The following is a 26496-nucleotide window of genomic DNA, read 5'->3' on the forward strand; positions in this document are numbered from 1 at the left end:
AAATATATTTCAAAATATACAAAAAATATATTTGTTAAAATATGTTTCAAAATATATTTACGTACATATATTTTCTACTCATATATTTTTGGCCATTTTTTGTATACATTTTTAAAAAAATAATGGTCAAAAAGTAAAATATAAATGAAATAATATGCAAAAACTCTTACGGAAATTTTCATTAAAAGTTTTACATAACAGATATTGCTTGAGTTATTCTGATGAGATACCTTAACTTTAAAAAAAGGTCAAATAACAGGCAGACAGACAGGCAGATGATTATTAAACACTACCAGCTTCACACATTACTGACCAGATTAACCTGATTTCTTTCATACAAAAGTTCTTATTGAGAATTAACTAGTTTAGATATTGAATTTTTACTGAAAATAATTTTGATATTACCATGATGTTTGTGTTTAGACCAGTGTTTGACCAGTGTTTGCTTTAGTTGGGCTCTTGACTCTTGAGTTTGTATGTTAAGTTTTATTCTCTTTTATCATCTGTAAATCTGTGTTTCTGAAGTACATTTGTTATGGAAAAAAGCAGAAAAAGCTCTCATTGGAGGAAGTTGTTGTCTTCATGTAGTGGTTGTTTTGTTGTATGGTCTCTGACTATTTAATATTTTGAAAGATTTTGTAAAGCTGTCGTGTAGAAAATATTCTGGCAGGTTTTTTCAGTCACACACAGACATCAAGAATCAGTATATGAATCTCAACAATGGTGATCAAATATTCAGCTAAACACATCAACTCTGAACATCACAAAACAACCTATTCCAAAAAAAAAAAAAAAAATTTCCTTTATATTTGTTGCTTTAACAAATGTGCTTGAGAAACACAGAGTTAAAACAACCAAAGAAAAGCTAACACTTTAATCAAGGGTCAAGAGCCCAACTAAAGCAAACACTGATCTCTATCATGGTGACATCAAACTTCACGATTTTTAATAAAACATCAACATCTGAAACTGTTCATTCTTAACATGAACTTTTGTATGAAATAAAGTCAGACTGTTTATAATAAATGAAGATGCTTGCTGCTGCAAGTCATTTGAGTTTATTTATTTACTGTTAAAATTTAAATAGAGTTTTTGCACTTTAAGTTAGGATATTTTACTTACATTTTACAGTTTTTGTTAGACAGGTTTTCTTTCTCTTTTTTTCTTTTTTTTTAAATAGTGTGAGAAATGCTGCCATTTTCACCATCTGGTGGTGATTTCATAAATTATGTTTACCATTATTTTTGTAATTTTACATATATTTCTATTAAATTTAATAAAAAATAGAAATACTCTATGAATAATAGTATTTATCTGTATAAACATGAGAATTATAATTATTTAATACTTAAAATTACAGCTAAATTGTTAATTTTACAGATTTTAGTCATTTTACAGTGTTTTGCATAACATTTAAAATGACTGTGGGAATGACAGTTTATTTTGAAAATATATTAATATATTTAAAATATATATTTTTTTTAACTATATTTATATTTTCAAAATATATTGTAAAAATGACATATATACCAAATATTTGCCAAGAAATACATTTGCTAAAATTTGTTTCAAAATATATTTTCTACTGATGTGTTTTTGTATATTTTTGAAAATATATTTTAAATGTAGAAATATATTTTAAAAAATATACAAAAACACATCAGTAAAAATTGCCCAAAATACTTACGCAAAAATATTTACGTAAATATATTTTAGTAAATATATTTTTGGCCACATATTAATATATTTTTAAAAAGCATTTAAAAATATATATTTTGACCTCTGTATATTTCATTCCAAAAAACTTCTCTTGAAGTTTCCTCGCCTCTTCATGGTGTAATTAGGAAATTGAGATGTACATCAACATGGGTAACTTTGATCAGTTTCTGGGTCATGGGCTTGAGGACAGAGAAGCGAGGAAATGAGGAAGCATCAATCTGAGTATTGAGAAGCACCCAAAGAATGAAGTATAAAATGAAAACCATAATGCCAAGTTCACAATGGTAATGATGGTAATCGGACATTTTATTCAAGGAGAAAGCAATTGAACTCAAAAGCTGTTTTACAGACACTCAATATCAGAATAACAGGGTCAAATCAATCAGAAAATAATGACAATTTCAAACTTTCCCTCGAAAAGCTCATATCAGTTGACAGTGTTTTAAAAGGCAGGGACTTGAAATCTGAAATCATGCATTCACAATAAAAATAATTATATTATATACAGTTATAGACGGGATGAATCCTATTTCTCACAAAACCATTTTCTCTTCTCCGAGCATGGCAGATCATTCCAGTTGTTCAGGATGGGATTTGAAGGGATCAGTTCAATACAGTCTTCTTCTCCATCTTGGTCATTCGGCATTGAGCCAAAATCTGAACAACATGTATCCGATGTTCAGTTTTTCAGGACTACAAATGTATGAATCAACACACAGTGTTTCTTAGCACTTACCCTTGTTTCAGTGGTGAATTATCCACCCATTTCATGTTGCCCTCGTTCTCTGTGTCAGACAAACCGATCCACACTCTCTCCTTAATGAATGAAGATATGAACCTCTGTGTGTGAATAAAAACAGGAATAAGTGATTCCTCTCATTCATTAACAGACACTCACACAAACTCACCTGCTTCTCTTCAGTGTTGATAATGACCAGATCACCTCCATGATCTCTGCAGTACTGCCTGCTGTCAGACCAGCTCTTCAACTCACTGGATATGAAAAACCAACCTGAACCACAAAGAGACATGTATTTTATAAAACTGTCTACATTAAAGATAAAAAGCAAAGAAACAACAACAAATCGTATTTGTACTGATATTGTTTAGATGCTTCTTTCTGACTCAAAGAGCTGAAGTGGTTCTGCAGTTGGTGTTTTTCAGTCATTATATCAGTGTAATTCTCCTGTAAGCTGTTGATAGTTTGATTGAACTCTTCAACTGTGTTCTTGTAACTCTTTATCAGGTCTCTCTCTGCTGTGATGGTGATGTGCTGCAGTATGATGAAGATCAGCAGAAGAACACAAATGAGCCCAAGACCCACTGTGATCAACACCAAACATCTACTTCCTCCTGACAAACACGACACAAAACACACAAATATCAGTTAATACTCTTCATGGTATTATAAATTTTTATAAGTTTAAAATTAGCCTCCTGATGTAATCTACATTTGCCTTTAGTTATAAGACAAACATTGCCATACAATAAAATATAAAATATCCAAAGAAGGATATTTGGAAAAAAAGACATGAAAAAAAAGTAAATAAAAAAACAATTTCATTAATACATTTATTATGGAAGCAAAAACAGTTAGGGTACATATTGTTCTTAGAAAAAAATATTTTACACTGTATGTAATTTTCATTTCCTCATTAGTGACACCATTTCTGCTGTAAAGTAATTTTCTGCTTACTGCGGTTTAGATCTTTTCCTTCGTCCTGGCCGTGGCTCTGGGCTTGAGGTTTTGTTCTTAAAATCCCTGCGGTCAACATTTCCATAAATGGGCTTTAAATCCATCATTCACTGTGTTTGATAGTTCGTCTTCACAGATGAGGTGTGGTCCTCAGAATGAATGTTATTTTTAAAATTTGGCTAACTCTAAAGAGGAAGTTGTTTCATTTCACACTAGCCTTCAACAAGAACTTTAAATTCATCTTAAAAACTCTCTGAGCTGTACTACTATATTTATGTTTTGTACATTCAACCACGTTATCAGCTTCAAAAGCCAACAAGAGGAGTCTGTGAGCATTCAAATAAACTCAAACAGCCTTAAACAGGCCAAACTGGATCTTTATATAGATGATGTAGGAAACACAGCAGCAAGTGCTCTGGGTGCTTCTCTCTACTCAGACTGATGCTTCCTCATTTCATTACTTCTGTCCACCAGCCCGTGACCCCTAAAATGGATCAGATTAAGCCATCTTGAAGGACATTTCAGTTTCTAATCTCTAATCATCTCTGTGTCAAACATTTAGCTTACTGCACTGTCACACTTGCACTTTAAATAGTGCAAACCCTACACAGGAAGTGGTTTCATTAGTTCATACTCAGAAAATTCTAGACATTCATTCTCATTCTAAAACTCTCTGTAAACTCATACTGCAAATTGTAATCCATCTGGATTACAATTTGCAACTAGATGGATGCACTGTCACATCCTCTAAAGTAAAATATCTGGGTGTTATATTAGACAGCAACTTGTCCTTTGAAAATCATATTTCCCATATTACAAAAACAGCATTCTTCCATCTTAGAAACATTGCCAAGCTTCGAAACATGCTACCTGTTTCTGATGCAGAAAAGCTAGTTCATTCATGACCTCTAGACTGGACTATTGTAATGCACTGCTAGGTGGTTGTCCTGCATCTTCAATAAACAAGCTACAGATAGTCCAAAATGCAGTGGCTAGAGTTCTTACCAGGTCAAGAAAATATGATCATATTACTCCAATTCTACAGTCTCTGCACTGGCTACCTATTAAGTTCCATATCATTTACAAATTATTATTACTTGCCTATAAGGCCCTAAATGGTTTAGCTCCTGCGTACCTAACTTGTCTTCTACCACGCTATAATCCAACCCGCTCTCTAAGGTCGCAAAACTCTGGACTTTTGGTAGTACCTAGGATAGCAAAGTCCACTAAGGGAGGTAGAGCTTTTTCACATTTGGCTCCCAAACTCTGGAATAGCCTTCCTGATAACGTTCGGGGTTCAGACACACTCTATCTGTTTAAATCTAGATTAAAGACACATCTCTTTAGCCAAGCATTCACATAATGCATCTTACCACCTCACCAGCATATGCTGGATTTTTCAACAGGGTACCCTCGGTGCAATGTGATGCCAGGTGCGACGCAAGAGTTTTCTGCTAGTTTCAGCTCGTCGCAGTTATCATTTTCACATCCTGCGCTACATTGTTTGAATAGCAAATGCATTTGCGCCCATTTGTGAGCCCAAGGGCATGCTATTATTCTGTATATTTTCTAATATACAATTATGTCATTTAATATATTGATCATTCATATATTAGCAAATATATTCCCAGATAGCACACGTACATCTGCAAGATGTCTGTTAAAGATCTCTTGATCTGGAAAGCATCTGCTGTCTACAAACGTCTGGCAGACGTCTTTCAGATGTCAGTTTTACATACATTCTAAATCATAAACATCTTAAAGACATCTAATAGACGTCTATTTGACATCTAAAAGAAAACGTCCTATAGACGTATTGCAGATGAGCAAACACCCTATATAATACGTCTTGCAGATGTAAATGCAGACGTCTCAGAGATGTACGTGTGCTATCAGGGTTTTCTTTGCATAAGGGCTGGCTGAAGGAAGTTTAGAAGATGTCACATTCTTTCCAGATCAGAAAAAAACAAACAAACAACGCATGAGTCAAAACTTTTATACCGGGCCAGCATTTGTCATAGTTATGTTTAGCATACTGGATCTGAAATGCCATCGTTATAAATATCTTCACGATGAAAATGGGAAACAGATTTTTTTTTAAATACAGTACCTTTGTAAGGGATTTTTTCTTAAAATGTTTTATACTGCTTTGACTATCACTGTCTACATACTACATTTAAAAGTGACATGAGAGATAAACAAGATGTATTGTGCTGAAGTATTACTATGCCCACAAGTGTACAAGTTCTCCACATTTATACTGCATGGTTCAAGTGAGCCAATTCAGATTTTTTTTTCTCCCATTTGGCACATATCGGATATGTCCCACCCCTGTGTAAGCAGGAAAAAATCACATGGATTCCGATATTCTACGATCACTTTCAGGCCTCATTCATATGTGGAAATAAATCAGATATGAATTGGATACATGCATTTGCGCCTGCCATGTAAGCAGACAGATCAGATATTCCCCTGTAAATGCCACTCCTACATCATTGAAAAGTGAGTTTTTTAAAACATTTTGCGGTACAGACATACCTGTGACAAATGAAACATCTCTAGTTGAGTAGCAGAGTATTAATTTAGTTTGTTTGTGTTAAAGGGGTCATATTATGCGATTTCTATTTTTCCTTTTCTTTAGTGTGTTATGTAGCTGTTTGTACATGTAGAAGATCTGTAGAGTTACAAAGCTCAAAGTCTCCTACAAAAGGATTTATTCTATCTAAAAGAGAAGGCTGATCCAGACCGGGCTAAAATGCTTCATTCAAACACGCCCCCACATGTCTACGTCATGATGTGGAAATATTTGCGTAATGCCACCCAAATGCTACAGAGAGAGCTCTAACACAGGAGTCAAGGGTCAAGAGCTCAACTAAAGCAAACACTGATCTCCATGATGGTGACATAATTTTAACCAATAAAACACCAACATCTGATCCTCTGTAATTCTCAATAATTCTCAACAGCAGGTGTTCATCACTAATTTACAATCATCATTTAATTAGTCACTTAACTATCTCCTTAACTTTAACTCTTTGAGGACTTGGGAATTGACTTGAGACTTGCTTGTGACTTGGTTGCTCCTCTGGTGAAATCAGCTGCTGAGCTCATGGGTGGAATAAACATATGGCAGGACTTTTACTTTCTGACCCCTGGACTATCCACCTCTGTCTGTAATATATCTGCTTGTTTTAAACTCTTTGGCCACCAGGTGGTATTGTGAGCAAATGAAGCCTCCAGAAATTAACACTTTTGTGAACCAAACTTAAAGCTTCATGAAGCTTCATTTCACCATCACTAGTTATTAGTTTAAGCATTTTCTATTGACTGTTCAAATGCAGAGTTTTGCGTCACGTGTGTGTGCCTGAGAGAGACAGGGTTACATCACAGTGGAGTCAGCTTTCTTAATCGCAGCTTGTGTGCAAACACATATAGGAACAACATCACTGTGTCTGTCACGCGACTCTGTTCCCCTCTCGGGTTTAAACTGATGGTAAAACTGAGGACATTATTAACTGTCTTTATAAAGCTGAAGCTCGCGTTTATGGTAAGGGGTGCACTTGTGGTGTTCGGTAGTGATGGTGAAATGAAGCTTCATGAAGCTTTAAGCATCACTAATGAGCACACAGTGAGGGCGCTGTGAGGTTACACTTTTAGCTCACTGTTACCTCACATTGTGACCTCATCACGAGTATCATGGGAGCTCATGGTGACATCACTAAGAGATCAAATTGTTGACTGGGCTTTACAGTGCACTGGACACAGCTAATCAGTTTTTGTAATAAAATTACATAATGTTATTCTAAAGAGGCCGTAGCCAAACGTTACTCATCAACACCCAATACTCCGGGACCAAATGTTTTTTTTTTTTTTTTTTTCGTATGAAATTTCTTCTTCTTCGGATTTAATGGCGGTTGGCAAACCAGCTTTGGTGCATTTCCGCCATCTACTGGGGTGGAGAGTGAAGCGTTGATGTAGAAGGAAAGGAAAGACTAAATAAATTAACTAATTAAATTCTTCTAATCAAACTAGTTTTCTTTAGACACTCTAATAACGCTTTAGTCACTGTTAAATTGCCATTAGCAAGCTCTTCAATGTTAACATTTTTATTCCTACATTCTTCGCTTCTTCTAAGAGCTGAGATCTTTCTTCATTATAATCAGCACATTTAAGAAGTACGTGTTCAATTGTCTCTGGAATTCTACATTTGCTGCACAATCCTGTATTGTGTTTAGCAGTTTTAAAATGTGATTGTGATTTAAAATGTGATATCACTGCAGTGTGCCCAATACGGAGGCGGTATTATTGTGTCTTCCCTTTTTTTGCTACAAACCTGTCTCATACTTCCTACCTCTTTATTTATTTCATTTAAATGTTTTACCTTTTCTTCTTCTGTCCATAACTCTTGCCATCTTGTCTTAATTATCTTTGTAATCAACCCCTTGATTTCATCATTCCCAGAGGGACATTAACACTTATTCTTGAGTACTTTAAAGCCTTTTTTGCCAACTCAACTGCTATTTAATTTCCCGCAATCCCCCCATGTGCAGGAATCCACAAAAAGAAGACTTTAATTCCTAGATGTTGAATTCTGAGTCTGAAGGGTTTCTATTAGAATGGTGGGAAATTTCAAGTCAAGGTGTGGTTATATATAGAATAATTCAAGTTCATTGTTTGTTGTGATACATTTGTCTTGCATGAATAATATTTTAATATGCAGCTTAAATAAGTCTCGTGAGCAGATATGTGTTTAATAGTACGTAGGTCATGTGGCTACAAATAAAAAATGGTACAATTAATGAAGTTGAGATCTATGCATAGGCTTACAAAACAAAGGTAATATTAGAGATAAAATATGTATATATATTATCTCTAATATTACCTTTGTTTTTTATAATAACCATATTTCATCAATGAACAAAATACAATTATAGCCTATTAGTAAAATCAAATTAACACTTATTAACTTATTAAAGGCACAGTATACAACATGTTTATTTATTTATTTATTTACTAGTGGTGTAATACACTTAAAGTCGTATTTAAAATACAGAGGAGGCTGAGTATTTTTATCAAGTGATGTAGATGTTAAACACAATAGCAATATCAGAGCAGCTGAGGAACACTTGCAAAGAGTTGAAGATACTTAAAATGAACACTTTTCATCTTTTTGAATCAGAAGACATAGTGTTAGAATTCAGATTAAGTGATTTACCGTTGACTGTTTCACTACATGTGGTTAAATGTACAAGACACAGTCATCGTTTTGGACAGAGGAGTTTCAGACTGGAAGTCTATATACTTATTTAATGCCAATATCCAATGATATCACTTCCCTTATAGGTTTAGCACCATTAAAACAAAAGTAGTCATCATTCTAAGGACCACAGCTCATCTGTGAAGATGTACTGGAAGATGCAAGAACAAAAAATAAATGCAATTAGAGGACTTTTATGATAATGCTACATGCAAAAGTGTTAAGAATACAACTGGACTTCAAACACTCCGCAACGATGAAAGAAAAGCTTGCAATCACAGTAAGAAGAAGCAGAGATGATATCAGGATGGTTTCAGGAAATGTTAACAGTCAGATATAATATCTTTTGTTTTGTTTTTTTCCTAAGATGACGAAGTCAATATTTTTGCTTTTATATGAAATGTATATATTTTTTTACTTTTTCACCATATGATCTTTTTTGCATATTTTACTGTATAGTAATTCCAGATGTTCGCCGTTATAAAAGTACATTATTCTTGAAACTTAATTTCTGATAATATAAATTGTGTTAATTAATATTTTTCTGTTGTCTTCCTGTCTGCCGATCACAGTGTGTCTTGGGATAATGTGTCTTCTTCTGATTGCTGCCATCATACTGCAACACTTTCAGGCCAGTACTAAGTGAGATTAGTACAAATAATTTTCCTAGTTTTTTTTTTTCATATTTTTTATATATGGATTTTTTAAAAGTCTGTGTTTCTGTCAGGATATCTGTGGGGTCCAGATGGCTTGTTCATGTCCAGTGAGTTGAAGAGCTGGTCTGACAGCAGACAGTACGGCAAAGATCATGGAGCTGATTTGATCATTATGTGTCTTATAATAAAACACTTATTCCTGTTTTTACTTACAGACACATATCTTCATTAGTCAAGGACAGAGTGTGGATTGGTTTGTCTGACACAGAGAACGAGGGCGACATCAAATGAGTGGATAATTCACCACTGAATCAAGGGTATAAGAGCTCAAACACTCACAGAAAACCACTGTGGATTTATTTGTTTTAGACTTTGTAGTCTTATGTTAAAAATTAGACCATCAACAAGAAGATTTTCTGAATACACAGCTCTTACACAAACACAACCAGCAGAACCACGAAAGACACTTCTCACAAAAACATTCTATTAATAGAATATTCTCCTCCTCTCTTATACTTTTCTTGAATTTTCACTTCTACTTCTGCTTCCTTTTTAGTTTACTTTTGAAACGTTTGTGCTACTGCGAGTGTTGTTGATTACTGAATTGCTTGTGACAGTCCTCATTTAATTAATAAATGAATGAAAACTTTGAGCAAACATTAGATGTTCTAAACACTAAAAATATATTTTTTTTTTTCAGGTTCTGGGCTGAAGGTGAGTCGAATAACTATCCTGGTAAAAACGATGACTGTATTGAATTGATTTATGAATGTGTTAAAGGCGTCATCAGATGCCCATGTTCCACAAGTTGATAAAGTACACTCCGCCCATGAGATTAAGTTCTAAGTAAAAATAAATTTTATCAATCAATAGATTTACCAATCTGAGTAATCACTCTGAGTTATCAACCTAAGTTACCAAATTTGAGTAATAAGTCTAAATCATAATCAATCTATAGTATCAATCGGTCTGAGCAATATTAGTCTACTTTTGAAATACAAACAATCAATATGATAAATAGGCGCCTAATAGTTAATGCAAAATAATAATAATAATAATTTGTTACATTTATATAATGCTTTTCAAGGCACTCAATGCGCTTTACATACAACGGAGGAATCTCCTCATCCACCACCAGTGTGCAGCATTCACCTGGATGATGTGACGGCAGCCATATTGCGCCAGAACGTCCTCCACACACCAGCTTACTGGTGGAGAGGAGACAGAGTGATGAAGCCAATCAGTGTATGGGGATGATTAGGAGGCCATGATGGTCAGAGGCCAATGGGCAAATTTGGCCAGGATGCAGGGGTAACACCCCTACTCTTTTTCGAAGGACATCCTGGGATTTTTAATGACCACAGAGAGTTAGGACCTCGGTTTAAAGCACCATTCATCTGTGGCCCACCCAATGAGAAGTTTGCAATTTTCCAAATGGATGTAATTCATTAAACGTTACTAATAAATGTCTTATTTCACTGTAACTTTATTTATTAAAGGGATCCCTGGGTATTAAGACTTGTATGGCTTAATATAACGTAAATGATGTCTCTCACTGAAATAAGTAGTAGAAAACCCATCAAAGATTTGTATTATTTAAAAAAATCACATCGTTTTATACATATTTTGAACTATGGGGGGGGCGCCATTATTCTGAGGACGTAAAATGGTTACTCTGTGAGCTACTGGCACTACCTGTTGCTATTTTTACCACAATGCAACTTGGAATAGAAAACTTGGAAAATAAAATACTGATATGATTACCACAGCTACTGAAAGAGCTTACAGGTGGCAATGGATATAAGTATAGGTTTAAACCAAATGCTGTACCATCGATTTTTCCCCACAAGGAGTCTAAATGCCCTGGATATTGAGGGAAATCTACCGCGAGTCATGATTAGCGTCGGCATGTTTACATCTTAATAGATGGCATCTAGCGTTTCTTGTCTCAGTCGTTTGTAAGCTCTTTCAGTAGCTGTGGTCTACTAAAAGAGTCAAAGGCATCAGGGCTGAAGTGGAGAGAAAAAAGAATTCGTCCACAGGCATCTTCCCATGCTTTTCTCCTCCTATTATCGCTAGGAAAGCAGTCTAACATTGTTTCTCTTGTTGCCCTTTGACTGAAAATGACAACCAAAAGCCACACAATGCGGTTTCGTATTAGTATTTTATTTTCTGAGTTGTGCATTCTGAGTTGTGTTGCGGTAAAACGCCAAAGACTATAGAAATAAATGCCAGTAGCTCACAGAGTGCAACCATTTGACGTCATCGACGCAGAATGTACTGTGCACATAAAATAATGTTAAATGAACATTAGCATAACAAATTAATTACTAATGTCAATGCATGCTTTAGAAGTACTGTGTAATGAACTTTAGTGCTGTATTAATTGTTGGCAATTTGACATGCAGTTTTCATATGCTACACACCTGGCCCACCCAATTTTATGTAGACCCACCCACTTCAACATTTCTGGCTACGCTAGTGGTTTAACGTCTCATCCGAAGGATGGAATGCAAGAAAGAGAAGTAGAAGTGAAGAGAAGTGTGAAAGTATAGAAGAAGCCCCAAGTCAGGAAGTCCATACATTCTTATACTTTCCAATGAGATCAGATAAGAGATGGTTAAGCCCCCTACAATTGTTCTTATTCATGTTTAACCATCCATAGGGTATTATAAGGAGCTTATTAATCCTGCACATCTCTAAAACCCTAAGTCTGCAAAGCATACAAAAGCATTGTGAGTTTTAACACCTTCATGGTGTAAAGAACAGAAACTGCTCTTTGTTAATAATTGGAATCTTTTCTGGGAGCGTCCTAGGCTTTTCCGTGCTGATGGCCTGCACCCCAGCAGAGTCGGAGCGGAAATCCTGTCGGACAACATCTCCAGGACGCTACGCTCCATCTGACTAGTAAGCCAATTCTCAAATAACTGCTATGATGACTTTTGTTCTACCCACTTAAAAGATAGAAGTACTTGCGTTGTCCAATCTATACAGACTGTGTCTGTTCCCCGAATAGCGAGGTCAAAATATACATTTAATGCAGGATCTAGAAAAAATCTGATCGTGATTAAACCAGAAAAACGCAAAATAAATGAACAAAAACTATTTTTAAAACTTGGGCTCCTAAATATTAGATCACTCGCACCCAAAGCAGTTATTGTAAATGAAATGATCACAGATAATCATTTTGATGTACTCTGCCTGACTGAAACCTGGCTTAAACCAAATGAATATTTTGGTCTAAATGAGTCTACTCCACCAAGCTACTGTTATAAACATGAGCCCCGTCAGACTGGTCGTAGCGGCGGTGTGGCAACAATATATAGTGATATTCTCAATGTTACTCAGAAAACAGGATACAACTCATTCGAACTACTTCTGCTTAATGTTACACTGTTAGATATGCAAAAGAAATCTCTCCTATCTCTTGCTCTGGTTACTGTGTATAGACGGACAGGGCCATATACAGATTTCCTAAAAGAATTTGCAGATTTCCTCTCAGATCTACTAGTTAATGTCGATAAACTGCTAATTGTCGGAGATTTACATTCACATTCACGTTTACATTTAACATTCACGTTGATAATACAAATGATGCATTAGGACTTGCGTTTACTGACCTAATAAACTCTCTTGGAGTCAAGCAAAACGTCACCGGGCCCACTCATCGTTTTAATCATACGCTAGATTTAATTATATCGCATGGACTTGATCTTACCAATATAGATATCGTACCTCAAAGTGACGATGTTACTGATCATTTCCTTGTATCGTGCATGCTGCCTATTACTGATATTAGTTATATGGCTCCGCGTTATCGTCCGGCCAGAACTATTGTTCCAGCCACCAAAGACAGATTCACAAATAACCTGCCTGATTTATCTCAACAGCTCTGTGTACCCATAAATACACATGAACTAGACGAAATGACTAGCAACATGGGCACTATCTTCTCTAATACATTAGAAGCTGTTGCCCCCCTCAAATTGAAAAATGTTAGAGAAAAACATACTGCGCCATGGTACAACAGTTATACCCATTCTCTCAAGAAAGAAACTCGTATTCTTGAGCGCAAATGGAGAAAAACTAAATTAGAAGTTTTTAGAATTGCGTGGAAAAACAGTATATCCAGCTATAGACAGGCTCTAAAAGCTGTCAGGGTAGAGCATATCCGCAAACTCATAGATAATAACCAAAACAATCCAAGGTTCTTATTTAGCACAGTGGCTAGACTAACAAATAAACAGACACCACCCGATCTAAATATTCCCCCACAGTTTAATAGTAATGATTTTATGAATTTCTTTACTGATAAAATAGATAACATCAGAAATACAATATCAAATGTAGATTCTACTGCGTCTAGTATTTCAGCTTCATTCATCGCACCCAAAGAAAAACTGCAGTGCTTTGCAACTATAAGACAGGAAGAGCTAAATAAACTTATCAGTGCATCTAAACCAACAACGTGTTTATTAGATCCTGTACCTACTAAATTACTGAAAGAGTTGTTACCCGTAGCAGAACAACCGCTTCTCAATATTATTAACTCATCGTTATATTTAGGTCACGTCCCAAAACCTTTCAAGGTGGCGGTTATTAAGCCTCTTATTAAGAAACCACAACTAGATTCAAATGAACTGGCAAATTACAGATCGATTTCAAATCTTCCGTTTATGTCAAAAATTTTAGAAAAAGTTGTGTCTACTCAATTATGCTCCTTTTTGCAAAAAAATGATCTCTATGAAGAATTTCAATCAGGTTTCAGGCCCAATCATAGTACAGAAACTACACTTGTTAAAATTACGAATGACTTACTACTTGCTTCAGATCAAGGCTGCACCTCATTGCTAGTATTACTTGATCTTAGTGCTGCGTTTGACACTATAGACCATAATATACTCATAGATCGATTACAAAACTATATTGGTATTCAAGGACAGGCTTTAAGATGGTTTAGATCCTACCTGTCCGATCGCTACCACTTTGTTCATTTAAATGGGGAGTCAATATCAATTATCACCAGTAAAGTATGGAGTACCACAAGGATCTGTCCTAGGTCCTCTGCTATTTTCAGTTTACATGTTGCCCCTTGGAAATATTATTAGAAAACACGGGATAAGTTTTCATTGCTATGCTGATGATACTCAATTATATATCTCAACAAGACCAGATGAAACTTCTCAACTATCTAAGCTAATAGATTGTGTAAAAAGTGTAAAAGATTGGATGACCAATAATTTCCTCCTACTAAATTCAGATAAAACAGAGATATTACTTATTGGACCAAAAAATAGTAGACAGAATCTCGTGGATTATAATTTGCAACTAGACGGATGCACTGTTACGTCCTCTAAAGTAAAAAATCTGGGTGTTATTTTAGACAGCAACTTGTCCTTTGAAAATCATATTTCCTTCTCAGGAACATTGCTAAGCTTCAAAGCATGCTACCTGTTTCTGATGCAGAAAAGCTAGTTCATGCATTCATGACCTCTAGACTGGACTATTGTAATGCACTGCTAGGTGGTTGTCCTGCATCTTCAATAAACAAGCTACAGATAGTCCAAAATGCAGCGGCTAGAGTTCTTACCAGATCAAGAAAATATGATCATATTACTCCAATTCTACAGTCTCTGCACTGGCTACCTATTAAGTTCCGTATCATTTACAAATTATTATTACTTGCCTATAAGGCCCTAAATGGTTTAGCACCTGCGTACCTAACTTGTCTTCTACCACGCTATAATCCAACCCGCTCTCTAAGTTCGCAAAACTCTGGACTTTTGGTAGTACCTAGGATAGCAAAGTCCACTAAGGGAGGTAGAGCTTTTTCACATTTGGCTCCCAAACTCTGGAATAGCCTTCCTGATAACATTTGGGGTTCAGATACACTCTCTCTGTTTAAATCTAGATTAAAGACACATCTCTTTAGCCAAGCATTCACATAATGCATCTTATAATCTTGTACTGCAGTTATATCTGATCAGATACATTATTATTATTCTTTAGCTTGGGTTGAACAATTTATTTTTGCTTAGATGGAACAGCAGCTACGCTAATCATGTCTCTGCTTGTCTCTCCGTTTCTGCCACGGGATGTAGCTAGGAATTACAGAACTTCAGTATGGATTCAACCATTACATGATCTGAGATGACCGAACACCTGAGATGGAGGATCAGCGCCGGGAGATGACGTATGTGGCCCTGATCGTAGGCGGAGGCCAGACACCTGGATGAGCGCCAGAGACAGATCCCCATTGAGGACCCCGCCACTTAGACAGCCATCGGAAAAGACCACTGGAACCAGCTGAGCCCATTCAATCTGACTTGCTGCAGTTTGGAACTGAACTGCTGGTTTGTTGGCCAGAGGAGAATTGGCCCCCCGACTGAGCCTGGTTTCTCCCAAGGTTTTTTCTCCATTCTGCCACCGATGGAGTTTTGGTTCCTTGCCACTGTCGCCTCTGGCTTGCTTAGTTGGGGACGCTTCATTTCCAGAGATATCGTCGACCTGATTGCAAAGACACTATTTAAACTTATTGACACATTATTTTCCTTTTTTGATATTGTGCAGTGCTTTGACACAATTTGCATTGTAAAAAGCGCTATATAAATAAAGGTGACTTGACTTGACTTGACTTTACAACCCAGACGAGCTAGACAGTTACGATTTCTGGAACTAAATTAAACATATGTAACAACTCTCATTCATCTGCGCCGATTGGGTCTCGAACCCGGGTCTCTGGCATGGAAGGCAGGCGTACTAACAAGGAGGCTAAAGAATGCAGCCGCTAGCGTGTATCTTGAGATCAAGGGAAAGAGGTTAACCTGCTGGCCTCAGTTAGACTCACCCCCCTAAACCTCACTGCCATCCGGGTCACTGGCACCATTGTAACAGGTCTCCGAGGTCTCCGGGGTCTCCGGCGTGGAAGGCGGGTGCACTAACAAGGAGCATAAAGACTGCAGCCACTAGCGTCAGTCGCTAGTGTGTCTCTTGAGATCAGGGAAGTGAGATTTACCTGCACAGCATCTACTAGCTGGCCTCCGTTACACATACATCTTCAGATCTCAATGTACTCTGATTACCAAGAAAACATATAAAGAACAAATTCACAGAAAGGGGTCAGAGAGGTACCCCTGTCCTAATCTCAACCTAACAAACACACTTACGCGCAACTAGAGGAGCCTGACTTAAACAACATTATCCTGACACATTCATGTCACATACTGAGTCACACAATCAATAATATATGTTGAGAATCCATGATTAATAAATGTATAAATGTGTAAATAATAGATTAATAAATGAGTAAGTAAAAAGTAACACCCAAAAGTCATAAAGATAACTTCATAAGGGAATTCATAATACACAATATGTGTATGAATATGACAATTATAATAATATATAATTATAATAACCTATAAATATTTAATTTTCCATTCACCACCACATATCATGTATCTTGTGAATCTGTTGCATTTCCCCTTCATGTTTGGTGTTGTTATAAATGTCTCTGTGTGATTAGTAAAATGGTCTCAATTTCACAGTAGTCACTTATATTATGAGAAAGATTGAAAACTTTTGTAGAATTCTGTTCTGCTGAGGTGAGAATGTTTTCCCATCTCTGGCCAGGTGTGACCTGGGTCACAAGATCCTAACAAACAAAAAAAAAGGTATTTTATGTTTTTACAACTGATTTGAAGATTTATTTGTTTCTGGTCTGGGTATATAAGTGAAGAGGCATTATTGTCATTTGACCCCACACAGCCTATGTGAATCTCTGGAGCTTTGCACTAGAATTCACATACTGTTGTGTGTCTCTCTACTGTCAGGTATGCATCTCTTAGATTCAATCTTTGAGCAATCAATGTTATGTATTTATCTGAATTGGAACTGAATTTAACCCTGAATTGGCTTCTAATTGTGTCATTATGTAAATGGCGTGATTTAACTAACTAAAAATAAATTATTATATTTGACTTTAGTAGATTATGGCATAGTCTGGTGTTTCCGCAAATCTGCATCCAGGACAGATCATACTGAAGTATCAATGAATGAAGCAAGGGGCTCGTCATTAGGGATCTTCTGATTTCTAACTGTCACTGGCTTAACAAGTTACAGTTTTTGTGATTATAGAGATGTGATAGCAGGGTGCAGCCTACTTAAAGGTATTCAATCACCCTGTATCCTCTGAGTAAGTACAGAACTGGTGAGTTTGTGTCCGTGCATTCTCTGTTGGTCAAGTGAGTCGCTAAGTGATACCAGGTGCTTGATGAACAAATAACTGGATTTCCAGAATAATAAAATATCTAAAGTAATACATAATCAAAATTTGTGATCAGCTTTTAATTATAAATACCACCTAAATTTAATGATCACTTGAAATTGGAATCAGATTGAACAGGGAGTTAGACTAAAATTGAAACTAAATTCTGATAAATAAAGTGAACTTTGCAGAAGCACAAGTAAAAGACCAAACACGCATTAGACCTTCAACCAGGCCGCTGGACTTCGCTTTTGGGCCGGTGGGTGGATCCTTACATGTTGGCATTTGACAGTTCATATGTTTGTCATTATAAACAACATACTCTCTAAAAGGCCTGTTTTTACAAATTACAAACAATAACTCTCCCGAAGAAATGAAATGTAAACAAAGGAATATTCATCCTTATTACAACGTTATTGTTTCGCTGGACTAAAAGTGCTCGCTGGGATGTTGTTCTGTGGACCCTTACCTGTCTAACTAAACTGGGATTTCAGCAGTGGATGCGTTTGTGACTCGTTATTACAATGAATCTGGTACGTACTGCTTTTTTATTCTGCATGTTTTGATGTGTACTGCTTACGCAAATGTAGCAAATACATTCCTAAATCCCAAGATCTGTCATCGATGCTTGAGGCTTAGACCTTCAGAATGATATATAGTTTGTCAAGATTAATGATATTCTTTCACAGTAAATTCATTCATAAACATTAAACTAGTGGGGAAAAAACGCTTCAGTGCGCCGTCGCTCTGGTAAACGTTAACAGGTTAATAATATAATCCACATGAATAGAAGGGAATAACTCAGGGTAGTCTTAACACACGTAACATCAAACAATAACTGGCACAGAACTGGGGAGAACTCAGGACTTAAGTACACAGGGTCTAATGGGTTAATTAATAAACAACAGGTGATAACGATGAACTAAACGAGACAGGCAAAACTTAGGTCAAAACAGAAATTCAACATACAGACATATGACAGATTGCCCCCTCCTGGGAAGGCGCGTCCTCGCGCCGTAAATAGTTCAAACTCTCTGGAGGAGGGAGTGGAGCAGGAGAGAGGGCAAACCAAACACAAAACAAAATAAGAGTCCATGGGAGAGTGGAAGGTGGGAGGAACCAATGTGGGAATAATGCCTTGACAGTCGTGGACACCCTGGGGACGACCGAAGGAGATGCAGCCCTCGCAGATGGAGACCCAGATGGAGCCAATGAGTCCACGCTCAGCCGATGGTCCTGGAGACTGAGGAGGAGCCGCGGCAATGTGCATCCGAGGAGGAACCGGAAGTCCAGAGGTCAGAGGCTGAGCCGGTGGGACCGAGGACGAATGCGGAGTCGGAGGGAAGGAGGAGCCAGCCGAAGCAAGCAGGTCGACAACTGACCAAGGCGGAGCCGGATGGACGAGGGAGAAGCTGTATGGCCGATGGTTTCCGGTGGAGCCGAGGGAGGGAGGAGCCAAGGTGGAGCCAAAGTGTCGACAGACCGAGGTGGAGCAGGGGGTGCAGAGGTCTGAGGTGGAGACAGGGGATCCTCTGTGTAGGATTGAGCTGATGGTCTGAAAACACTCGGCATATCCAGTTGAACAGTGGGAGGTGCAGAGGGGCTGAAGGACAGCAGCGATAGTGGGGCTGAAGGACTGGTTGAGTGAGGAGGCGGGAGAGAGAGGCTGGGCGGGAATTCAGGACACACAGGAAACACAGGAGATTCAGGGCTGGACGGGACCAGCGGAGACACAGGAGAATCAGGGCTGGACGGGATCAGCGTGGACACAGGAGTATTTGGAAGAACAGGGAGCTTAGGGTTCACCCCTCCAAAAAAGTCAATCAAGTCCTCTGAAAAAATGTCCTTTAGTTCCTCATAATATCCACCAGAGGCCAGTTTGTACTCACTCATAGCGGTAGGAGTGTGGGTGGGGCAATCCTCCATATTCCCGAACTCCCCTATAACTCCCTCAGTGCTCAGCGGTGTAGCCGGCTCACACACCTGGTCAGACCATTGCGGGGTAGTAGGCTGCGGGGCGATGGTAACTTCCGACCTTGTCCTCGGTTCAAGTTCCTCCATCGCGGCGCGCCGAACTCCTCGGTCTGCAGTGGGCTCGTGCGACACCTCCGTCGCATCTTTCACTGGTGGTGTGCTGGTCTCTGGCAGTTGTGGAGTCGGGGTGGTGGCGAAATCATCATTCACAGGGCCGACGGTGAACATAGAGTCGTTGTGTACCAGCACCTACTCCACAAAGGGGGCGAAATCCTCTTTAGGACCGCCCGCTGGAATGCGTGCCTTTGACCGCTCAACAATACTAACTAAAATATAAATCATGCTCATATGCCACTGAATGATATAGGCATTAGCGCAATAAAACTGCCAGATGAAGTTTAAACATGTTTGCATTTTACATAGACAATCTTTAAAAACAGAGTGAAACTGTAATGTGGGGTTTTGGGGTTCTGTGTCTTGTTCTTGTTCTTGTTTTCATGTATTTTATTCTGAAGTTAGTTATGCTTCCTGTTTGTTTCATGCTTCCCTTGCCCTCTTGTCTTTGTGCTATTGGTTCCCTTGTTCAATGTGTCATGTGCTCATTGGTTGTCTTAGTTATGTATCTTGTTTCCCATTGGTTTGTTCATGTCATGTGACCCTCTCTGTTTGCTATAAGTAGCCATGTCATTGCCTTTGTCTCTTGTCTTGTATTAATGTTGTAACCCGCTGTTGGTGAGTCTAGTCTGTTCATGGCAAGCCTGTTCATGTCAAGTCAAGCCTGTTTCAAGTCAAGTCATCATCTGTTTGGATTTTGGATTTCACCTTTGTAAATAAACTGCACTTGGGTTCATCACTACGCTCGCCTTCAGTGGACTCCTTGTTACAGAACACAAGATCTTCAAAATGAACCCAACAGATCGTCTCGTTCAACTTCGCCAAGAAAACTGGCCCATTGAGGATTATGTGGCAGACTTTTGTAAGTTGTGTTATCAAGTAGACTTCAATGATACTTTCCTGGAGGACATTTTCCATTTTGGTTTAAATAAGGGCATATCACGTTTAATGCCACGCAATACTCCACACTGGTCAGTTGAACAATATATAGACTTTGCTTTACGGTTAAGTGGATCTGCTTTTACTGTGGGTGTCGTGGAGGAGGAACACGACACTTCCTTATAACCTGCTATGCCAAAGCCTGCTCACGTCATGCCTGCTACGCTAAAGCCTGTTAACGTCATGCCTGCTACTCCAGGACCTGCTCACATCATGCCAGTTAAGTCAAAGTTTACTCATGTCATGTCTACTAAATCAAAGCCTGATCACATCATGTCTGCAACCCCAGGGCCTGCTCATGTCATGCTCGCTACTCAAGAGATTCTTCACAACATGGCTCCCTTTCGAAAGCTCCATTGGAAGATAGCCACCACTCAAGACGAAAGACACCACGGAAAATTGCCACCGTTCTAGAGTCTCATCACATCTCAGCTGATCTTCCAGAGTCTCATCATAACATGGCCACCATTTCAGAGTCCGCTCACGTTATTCCTGTCAAGCCAGAGTCTGCTCACGTCATTCCTGTCAAGCCAGAGTCTGTTCACGTCATGCTTGTCAAGCCAAACTATCAAATAGGCAGGCTCTCAACTAATTAGTGTTTTACATTCATAACTGAATGTGATGAGACAAGAAATAACTGAGCTGTTTTCAAAAAATTAAGCTTACTTTTAAAAATATATGTAATTTGTATTAGTTTAAATTCTAAAATATTTCAACTCATTTTTCTTTCTTTTGCTTATTTCCGTTAAAATGCTGAAAACAGCTCTTTTAAAAACCACAACTATAAATATATTTTACTAAAAGATAAATACTCTTGATTTCACATGTCTGCACTTTCACTTCTGCTATAGCTTCTGATTCACTCATCTTTTGAGGGTTTTTCCTCTGACCACTCAAGGGAGAAGTCAGTGTCTCCTCAGAAAAAAAATAAATAAAACAATGCAAATATTAGGCCTACAAATGTTACAAATCATAAATAAACATCACATCTGATGTGTTGTAAACATATATACCGACATACTATTGTGGTACATATGCAAATATAGTCTCAAATACAGCAATTTCATTGGCTGATGAATGTGTTGTTGCATTAAGGCAGAAAAACAGAGCGTATTGACGTGGTCAAATTTCACACGTTCTGTTTAAACACTTTTGGCCCCTGTTCCTGCGGTGCTTACCGAGCTTTGATGACTGATGATCTGAGAGTAAGTTGACGTGTAAAAGAAAAGCTGAACATCAGTTAAGAAATGAAATACTCCTTATATTTGTTACTTCATTTTTTAAATAAATGTAAAAATGCTTAAAGCAAAAAACTAGATGAGAAACATACATTACTTTGTTACAATAAATGGAACAATAATTACATTGTTATTAGAAAAATAAATATATAGAATTATATTGTTGTTGTTATTGTTTCCTTGATAGTGTAAGTAATGTTATTCAATCTTAAAAATGTGTTAACATGGAACATGAATTTATGTAAAAAAAATATATATATATATATTAATTTAAAAAAAAATATTGGGGAATTGAGGTTTTTTTTCATTTGTATAGCACATTTCATACACAGTGGTAATTCAAAGTGCTTTACATAAAAGGAAGTGAAATAGTCATAAAAAATGAGTATTATCTAAGGACCTTGTGTGATTTAGAAATTACCCCATACCCAAACCTTAAGAACACAGGGACTAATGGGATAATTAATGACACAAAATTGGGAACAATGAACTCATCAAGACACAGGCAAAACTACACATCAGATCACAACAGAAACTCAAAACACACAGCCATGTAACACTTCACCAAGACCCCTATACAATCAGATGATACCAAAATCACTTTCTTCTTCTGAAAAAAAAAAAAAAAAAAAAGACGAATATATTAAGATATTCTCAGCAGCCAAAGAACAATCAAAGCATAAATGTTTTTGGTTATGTGTTAAACTCAGATGTATGTCACAATATGGAAGAAAAGATGTGTCAATTACCTAGCTTCATGATCTGTCCCTAGCCATTAATGTAAATTATTATTATGCCCATTATTATCCCCATTCAGTTAATTGTCATCAAAAAAAGGTCCAGTTAGGCCTGCTTAGCGTGGTCTTTTGGGTGGTCACAGTTGGATTGTGTAGCTACTAACATAGTTTTGTAATTCCGTACATGTGGCTGGGTCTGAGGAGAGTTTCAAACTGGAAGTCCATATCCTTATTAAAGCCAGAGTCAAATGAAATCACTTCCTGTGTAAATTTAGCAAAATTAGGCTATATAAAAAAATTGTCATCATTCTAAAAATCACAACTCATCGGTGAAGATGTACGGCAAGACACAGGAGCAAAACATGGAATTTGAGGCCATTTATGAAAGTGATGAAGACACTACTGGACCTCGAATACCGAGTTACATCCCTAAAGGAAAAGCTCTACAGTGCAGTAAGTACAAAGTTTAATTTGAAGCAGAAATAGTTTTTGTAATGTTTGAGGAAATGAGAATTGTGCAAGTTCAGTCACTGTTTTCTCAACAATATGTCAACGTTTCTACATTTGTATTAAATATATTAACACAAAATAAATATATTAAAACAAAATAATATTTTGGTCTATTTTTTGTCAACTGAATTCTTCCGATAATATAATTATGCTGATATATCAAAGTATCTCAATAACTGTGATTATAAAAGAACGTAAAAGTTTGTATAAAAACAAGGGTAGATTATCTAAAAAGCCTGAAGTGAAACATCATTTCTAATAATGCATAGTGTATTAACTGATATTTGTGTGTTTTGTGTCGTGTTTGTCAGGAGGAAGTAGAGGTTTGGTGTTGATCACAGTGGGTCTCGGACTCATTTGTGTTCTTCTGCTGGTCTTCATCATACAGCAGCAGATCACCGTCACAGCAGAGAGAGACCTGATAAAGAGTTACAAGAATACAGCTGAAGAGTTCAATCAAACTATCAACAGCATACAGGAGAATTACACTGATATAATGACTGAAAAACATCAACTGAAGAACAACTTCAGCTCTTTGAGTCAGAAGGAACTGGAGCTAGAGACCAGAGTCAGAGATCTCACTGCTGAGAAAAACCAGTTACAGAGAGATTTTGACTCTCTGGGTCAGAGGAATCTGGAATTAGAAAGCAAAGTCACGACTCTGAGTGATGAACTGAAGAAGAACGTTTCTAAAGGAGGTTAGTATAAATAGAAGTAGTTTTTTCCCCCATTGTTTTCTTTATCTTTTTATGTATTGAGTTTTAAAAAGAGCGTGTTTCTATTAGGAAATCAGTGTGTTCTAGAAGGCTTGTTCAATTCCAAAAAGGAGATGAGCTGGTCTGACAGCAGGAATTACTGCAGGGATCGTGGAGCTCATCTGGTCATTATCAACACGGAAGAGAAGCAGGTGAGTGAGTTTATGGCTGATAATGAACATGAGAATCACACTTACCGTATTCCTATTTAATTAATATTTTTATTCACACTCACAGAGACTCGTATCTTCATTATTCAGTGAGAGAATGTGGATTGGTTTGTCTGACATGGAGAGCGAGGGCAATCTGACATGGGTGGATAATTCACCACTGAATCAGGGGTAAGAGATAAGACACTGACAGAAAACCACTGCTGATTTATTTTAGTCTTTTGTTTTCTCATTATAAAAACAAGACCATCAAAACCCTTCAGAAAACAGCTGAAGACATATTTTCTAAAAACTCAATTAGTGGCAACAGCCACAATTAAAGGAACATCCTATTAAAAAAAAATGTATCGGAAAAACTTATCTTCTGTTTTAGTTTTCTGCTTTTTCACTACTTAACTTACTTGTGAAACTTGCTTTTGTGGTACTGTGAATAATGTTGGCTTTTCCTAAATGAGAAAACTTTGGGGCTGCTATAGTTGCAAATGTGTTATTCTCATTTAAAATTTGATCCATGTTCAGGTTTTGGAGCGAAGGTGAACCAAATGATGAAAGTGGAAATGAGGACTGTGTTGAAATGATATCTTTTTTTTCCTCCGTGAACAACTGGAATGATCTCCCATGTTCAACGAAGAGAAAAGGGATTTGTGAGAAATAAGGTTCATCCTGTCTTGTTTCATTTTTGCTTATATTATCTTATGGAATTATTCTTATTGTGAGTGCTAAATTTCTACTAAATATTTTTTTTGCAATACAAAATCACCAGCTGATTTTCTTAGCTATATTAAACAAATCAAATATTCTGTTTCTCATGATGTGAATTATGGTCATGGGAAAATGAACCTCTAGTGTTCATGTGTTGATCCATCACAAGCAGCTCTATATTAATATGATCTTATTCTGGCTGTTCTCCTGTCTGAAGTGTTGAGGTGACAATCACAGTGAACTACAGAAGTATTCAGAACTTACCATATTGTTCTGATATTGAGCATCTGTGAAACTGCTTTTGAGTTAATTTGTTTTATTTTTGAATAAAACTGTCAATTGCCATAGTAAACTGCTTTTTTAAGTGCATTGCTCTATGGAGAGGTTTCCACCAGTTCAGCGGGATGCAACAGAGAGCAGGTTTATCAGACTGAAGTGATCGGAGAGGAAGACAAATGTTAGATCCGAGGTGATGCTAAAGTGTTTTTCTACCATATTTAGATGTTTCAATCTTCTGCAGTATATTCCACAATAATGCAATTATATTTAATTTAGTACTTAAATTGATTTCAGCTGTGAACACTTATAAATATTCCAAAAACATCGACAAGGTATTTTGGCTCAAACCAGCCATGTGGCTAAAAATCAAATGAAACACTCATGACTCAAAGGTGTTCCATGAATCAACTGAGACTGAAGAATTGTTTTGTGAGGTCAGTGCACTGGAGTTCTTCCTCAACAAACAAACTAAAGTTTATTAAATGCCATTTTAGTTCCCTTTGGGTTATTTCCAGTGTTTGGCTGTTGTATATTTTTTCACGAGCCAGCAGATTTAACGTCTTTTCTCATTAAAACAACATCTTTTCTTGTAATAACGAGATGTTTTCTTTTCTCATTAAAATATAAAAAAGTTATTATGTCATAAAAACGATATGTTTTCCGTTATAATAGATATATGGTACAATATGTGAGCGAGCTGAGCGATTGTCCGCGCTGCTGTCGCCACAGTCTGGCATAAACAAGGATCTGTACGCTGCACACATACTGTACTCTACTGTAAGTAAGAGCAAATAATGGAATCAGGGACCTTTTATGTATGCAGAAATATTAATAACAGATCTGGACCTCGAACACAGCGTCACTGTCAGGATGAAGGAAAAGCTCGAAAGCAAAGTAAGCAGAAAGTTTAGTTTGAAGGAAAGGCGGTGATGGGTATCGCTAAATAAAATTTAATCATTGTTTTCTCAGAAACCATTATTTTCTGTTTACATTTGCAGTGTATGTTTTTGTTTGCATATGCTTTTTAATTGTACTGTAAACAGTACGCTTTACATTTACAGTAATTCCATATTTTTGTCATTTTAAAGGAACATAGACTTCAAAAAGCCTCATCATTTATCTACCAACCAAAGTAGATTACATATAAAGGTTGATTTGAGATATTATACCTAAATAATATGCAATAAATTGTTATTAATATGTGTGTGTTTTGTGTCGTGTTTGTCAGGAGGAAGTAGATATTTGGTGTTGATCACAGTGGGTCTCGGGCTCATTTGTGTTCTTCTGCTGCCAGGGCCGGATTTACACACAGGCGTTTAAACACAGTTGAAGAGTTATAATGACTGAAAAACACCAACTGCTGAACCACTTCAGCTCTTTGAGTCATAAGAAGCTGGACTTAAGGCCTTTCCACACTGAGCATGAAAAAGCAAAACTAATTTTGGACGCGATGACACGCTGGAATAAAACAATAGCTTCCTATGGAT

The 26496-nt window shown here is 37.0% G+C and overlaps 2 protein-coding genes and 1 long non-coding RNA gene across 3 annotated transcripts; 2 read left to right on the forward strand and 1 right to left on the reverse strand.

Moving 5' to 3' along the window:
* Positions 1–1997: 1997 nt before the first annotated feature.
* On the reverse strand, positions 1998–3576 carry LOC306872542 (uncharacterized protein). Its single transcript, XM_079421148.1, has 5 exons — positions 3416–3576; positions 2845–3072; positions 2628–2731; positions 2456–2559; positions 1998–2376 (listed from the first exon to the last, which is right to left on the reverse strand). Exons 1-5 carry the CDS (start codon positions 3498–3500, stop codon positions 2355–2357), a joined length of 543 nt encoding a protein of 180 aa, XP_079277274.1. The 5' UTR covers positions 3501–3576; the 3' UTR covers positions 1998–2354.
* A 6452-nt stretch (positions 3577–10028) lies between these two features.
* On the forward strand, positions 10029–15957 carry LOC306873147. Its single transcript, XR_013784458.1, has 3 exons — positions 10029–10042; positions 12145–12235; positions 15430–15957. It is a non-coding gene; the product is annotated as an uncharacterized lncRNA (long non-coding RNA).
* Positions 15958–22725: 6768 nt separating this feature from the next.
* On the forward strand, positions 22726–25075 carry LOC306873144 (uncharacterized protein). The gene is made up of 5 exons (XM_079422216.1): positions 22726–23046; positions 23415–23801; positions 23889–24010; positions 24096–24199; positions 24548–25075. The coding sequence occupies exons 1-5, from the start codon at positions 22929–22931 to the stop codon at positions 24681–24683; spliced, it is 867 nt and encodes a 288-aa protein (XP_079278342.1). The 5' UTR covers positions 22726–22928; the 3' UTR covers positions 24684–25075.
* The last annotated feature ends 1421 nt before the right edge of the window (positions 25076–26496 follow it).

This window comes from Barbus barbus, assembly GCF_936440315.1.
Source record: "Barbus barbus genome assembly, chromosome: 7".
NCBI classification, from domain to species: domain Eukaryota; kingdom Metazoa; phylum Chordata; class Actinopteri; order Cypriniformes; family Cyprinidae; genus Barbus; species Barbus barbus.

Coding starts and splice junctions, on each gene's coding strand:
- LOC306872542 (XM_079421148.1), bottom strand. CDS start 3,500: ATGGAAATGTTGACCGCAGGGATTTTAAGAACAAAACCTCAAGCCCAG. Junction 2,560..2,627: donor TCAACACTGAAGAGAAGCAG/GTGAGTTTGTGT, acceptor ATTCACACACAG/AGGTTCATATCTTCATTCAT. Junction 2,377..2,455: donor AATTCACCACTGAAACAAGG/GTAAGTGCTAAG, acceptor CATGTTGTTCAG/ATTTTGGCTCAATGCCGAAT.
- LOC306873144 (XM_079422216.1), top strand. CDS start 22,929: ATGTACGGCAAGACACAGGAGCAAAACATGGAATTTGAGGCCATTTAT. Junction 23,802..23,888: donor GAAGAACGTTTCTAAAGGAG/GTTAGTATAAAT, acceptor TGTTTCTATTAG/GAAATCAGTGTGTTCTAGAA. Junction 24,011..24,095: donor TCAACACGGAAGAGAAGCAG/GTGAGTGAGTTT, acceptor TCACACTCACAG/AGACTCGTATCTTCATTATT.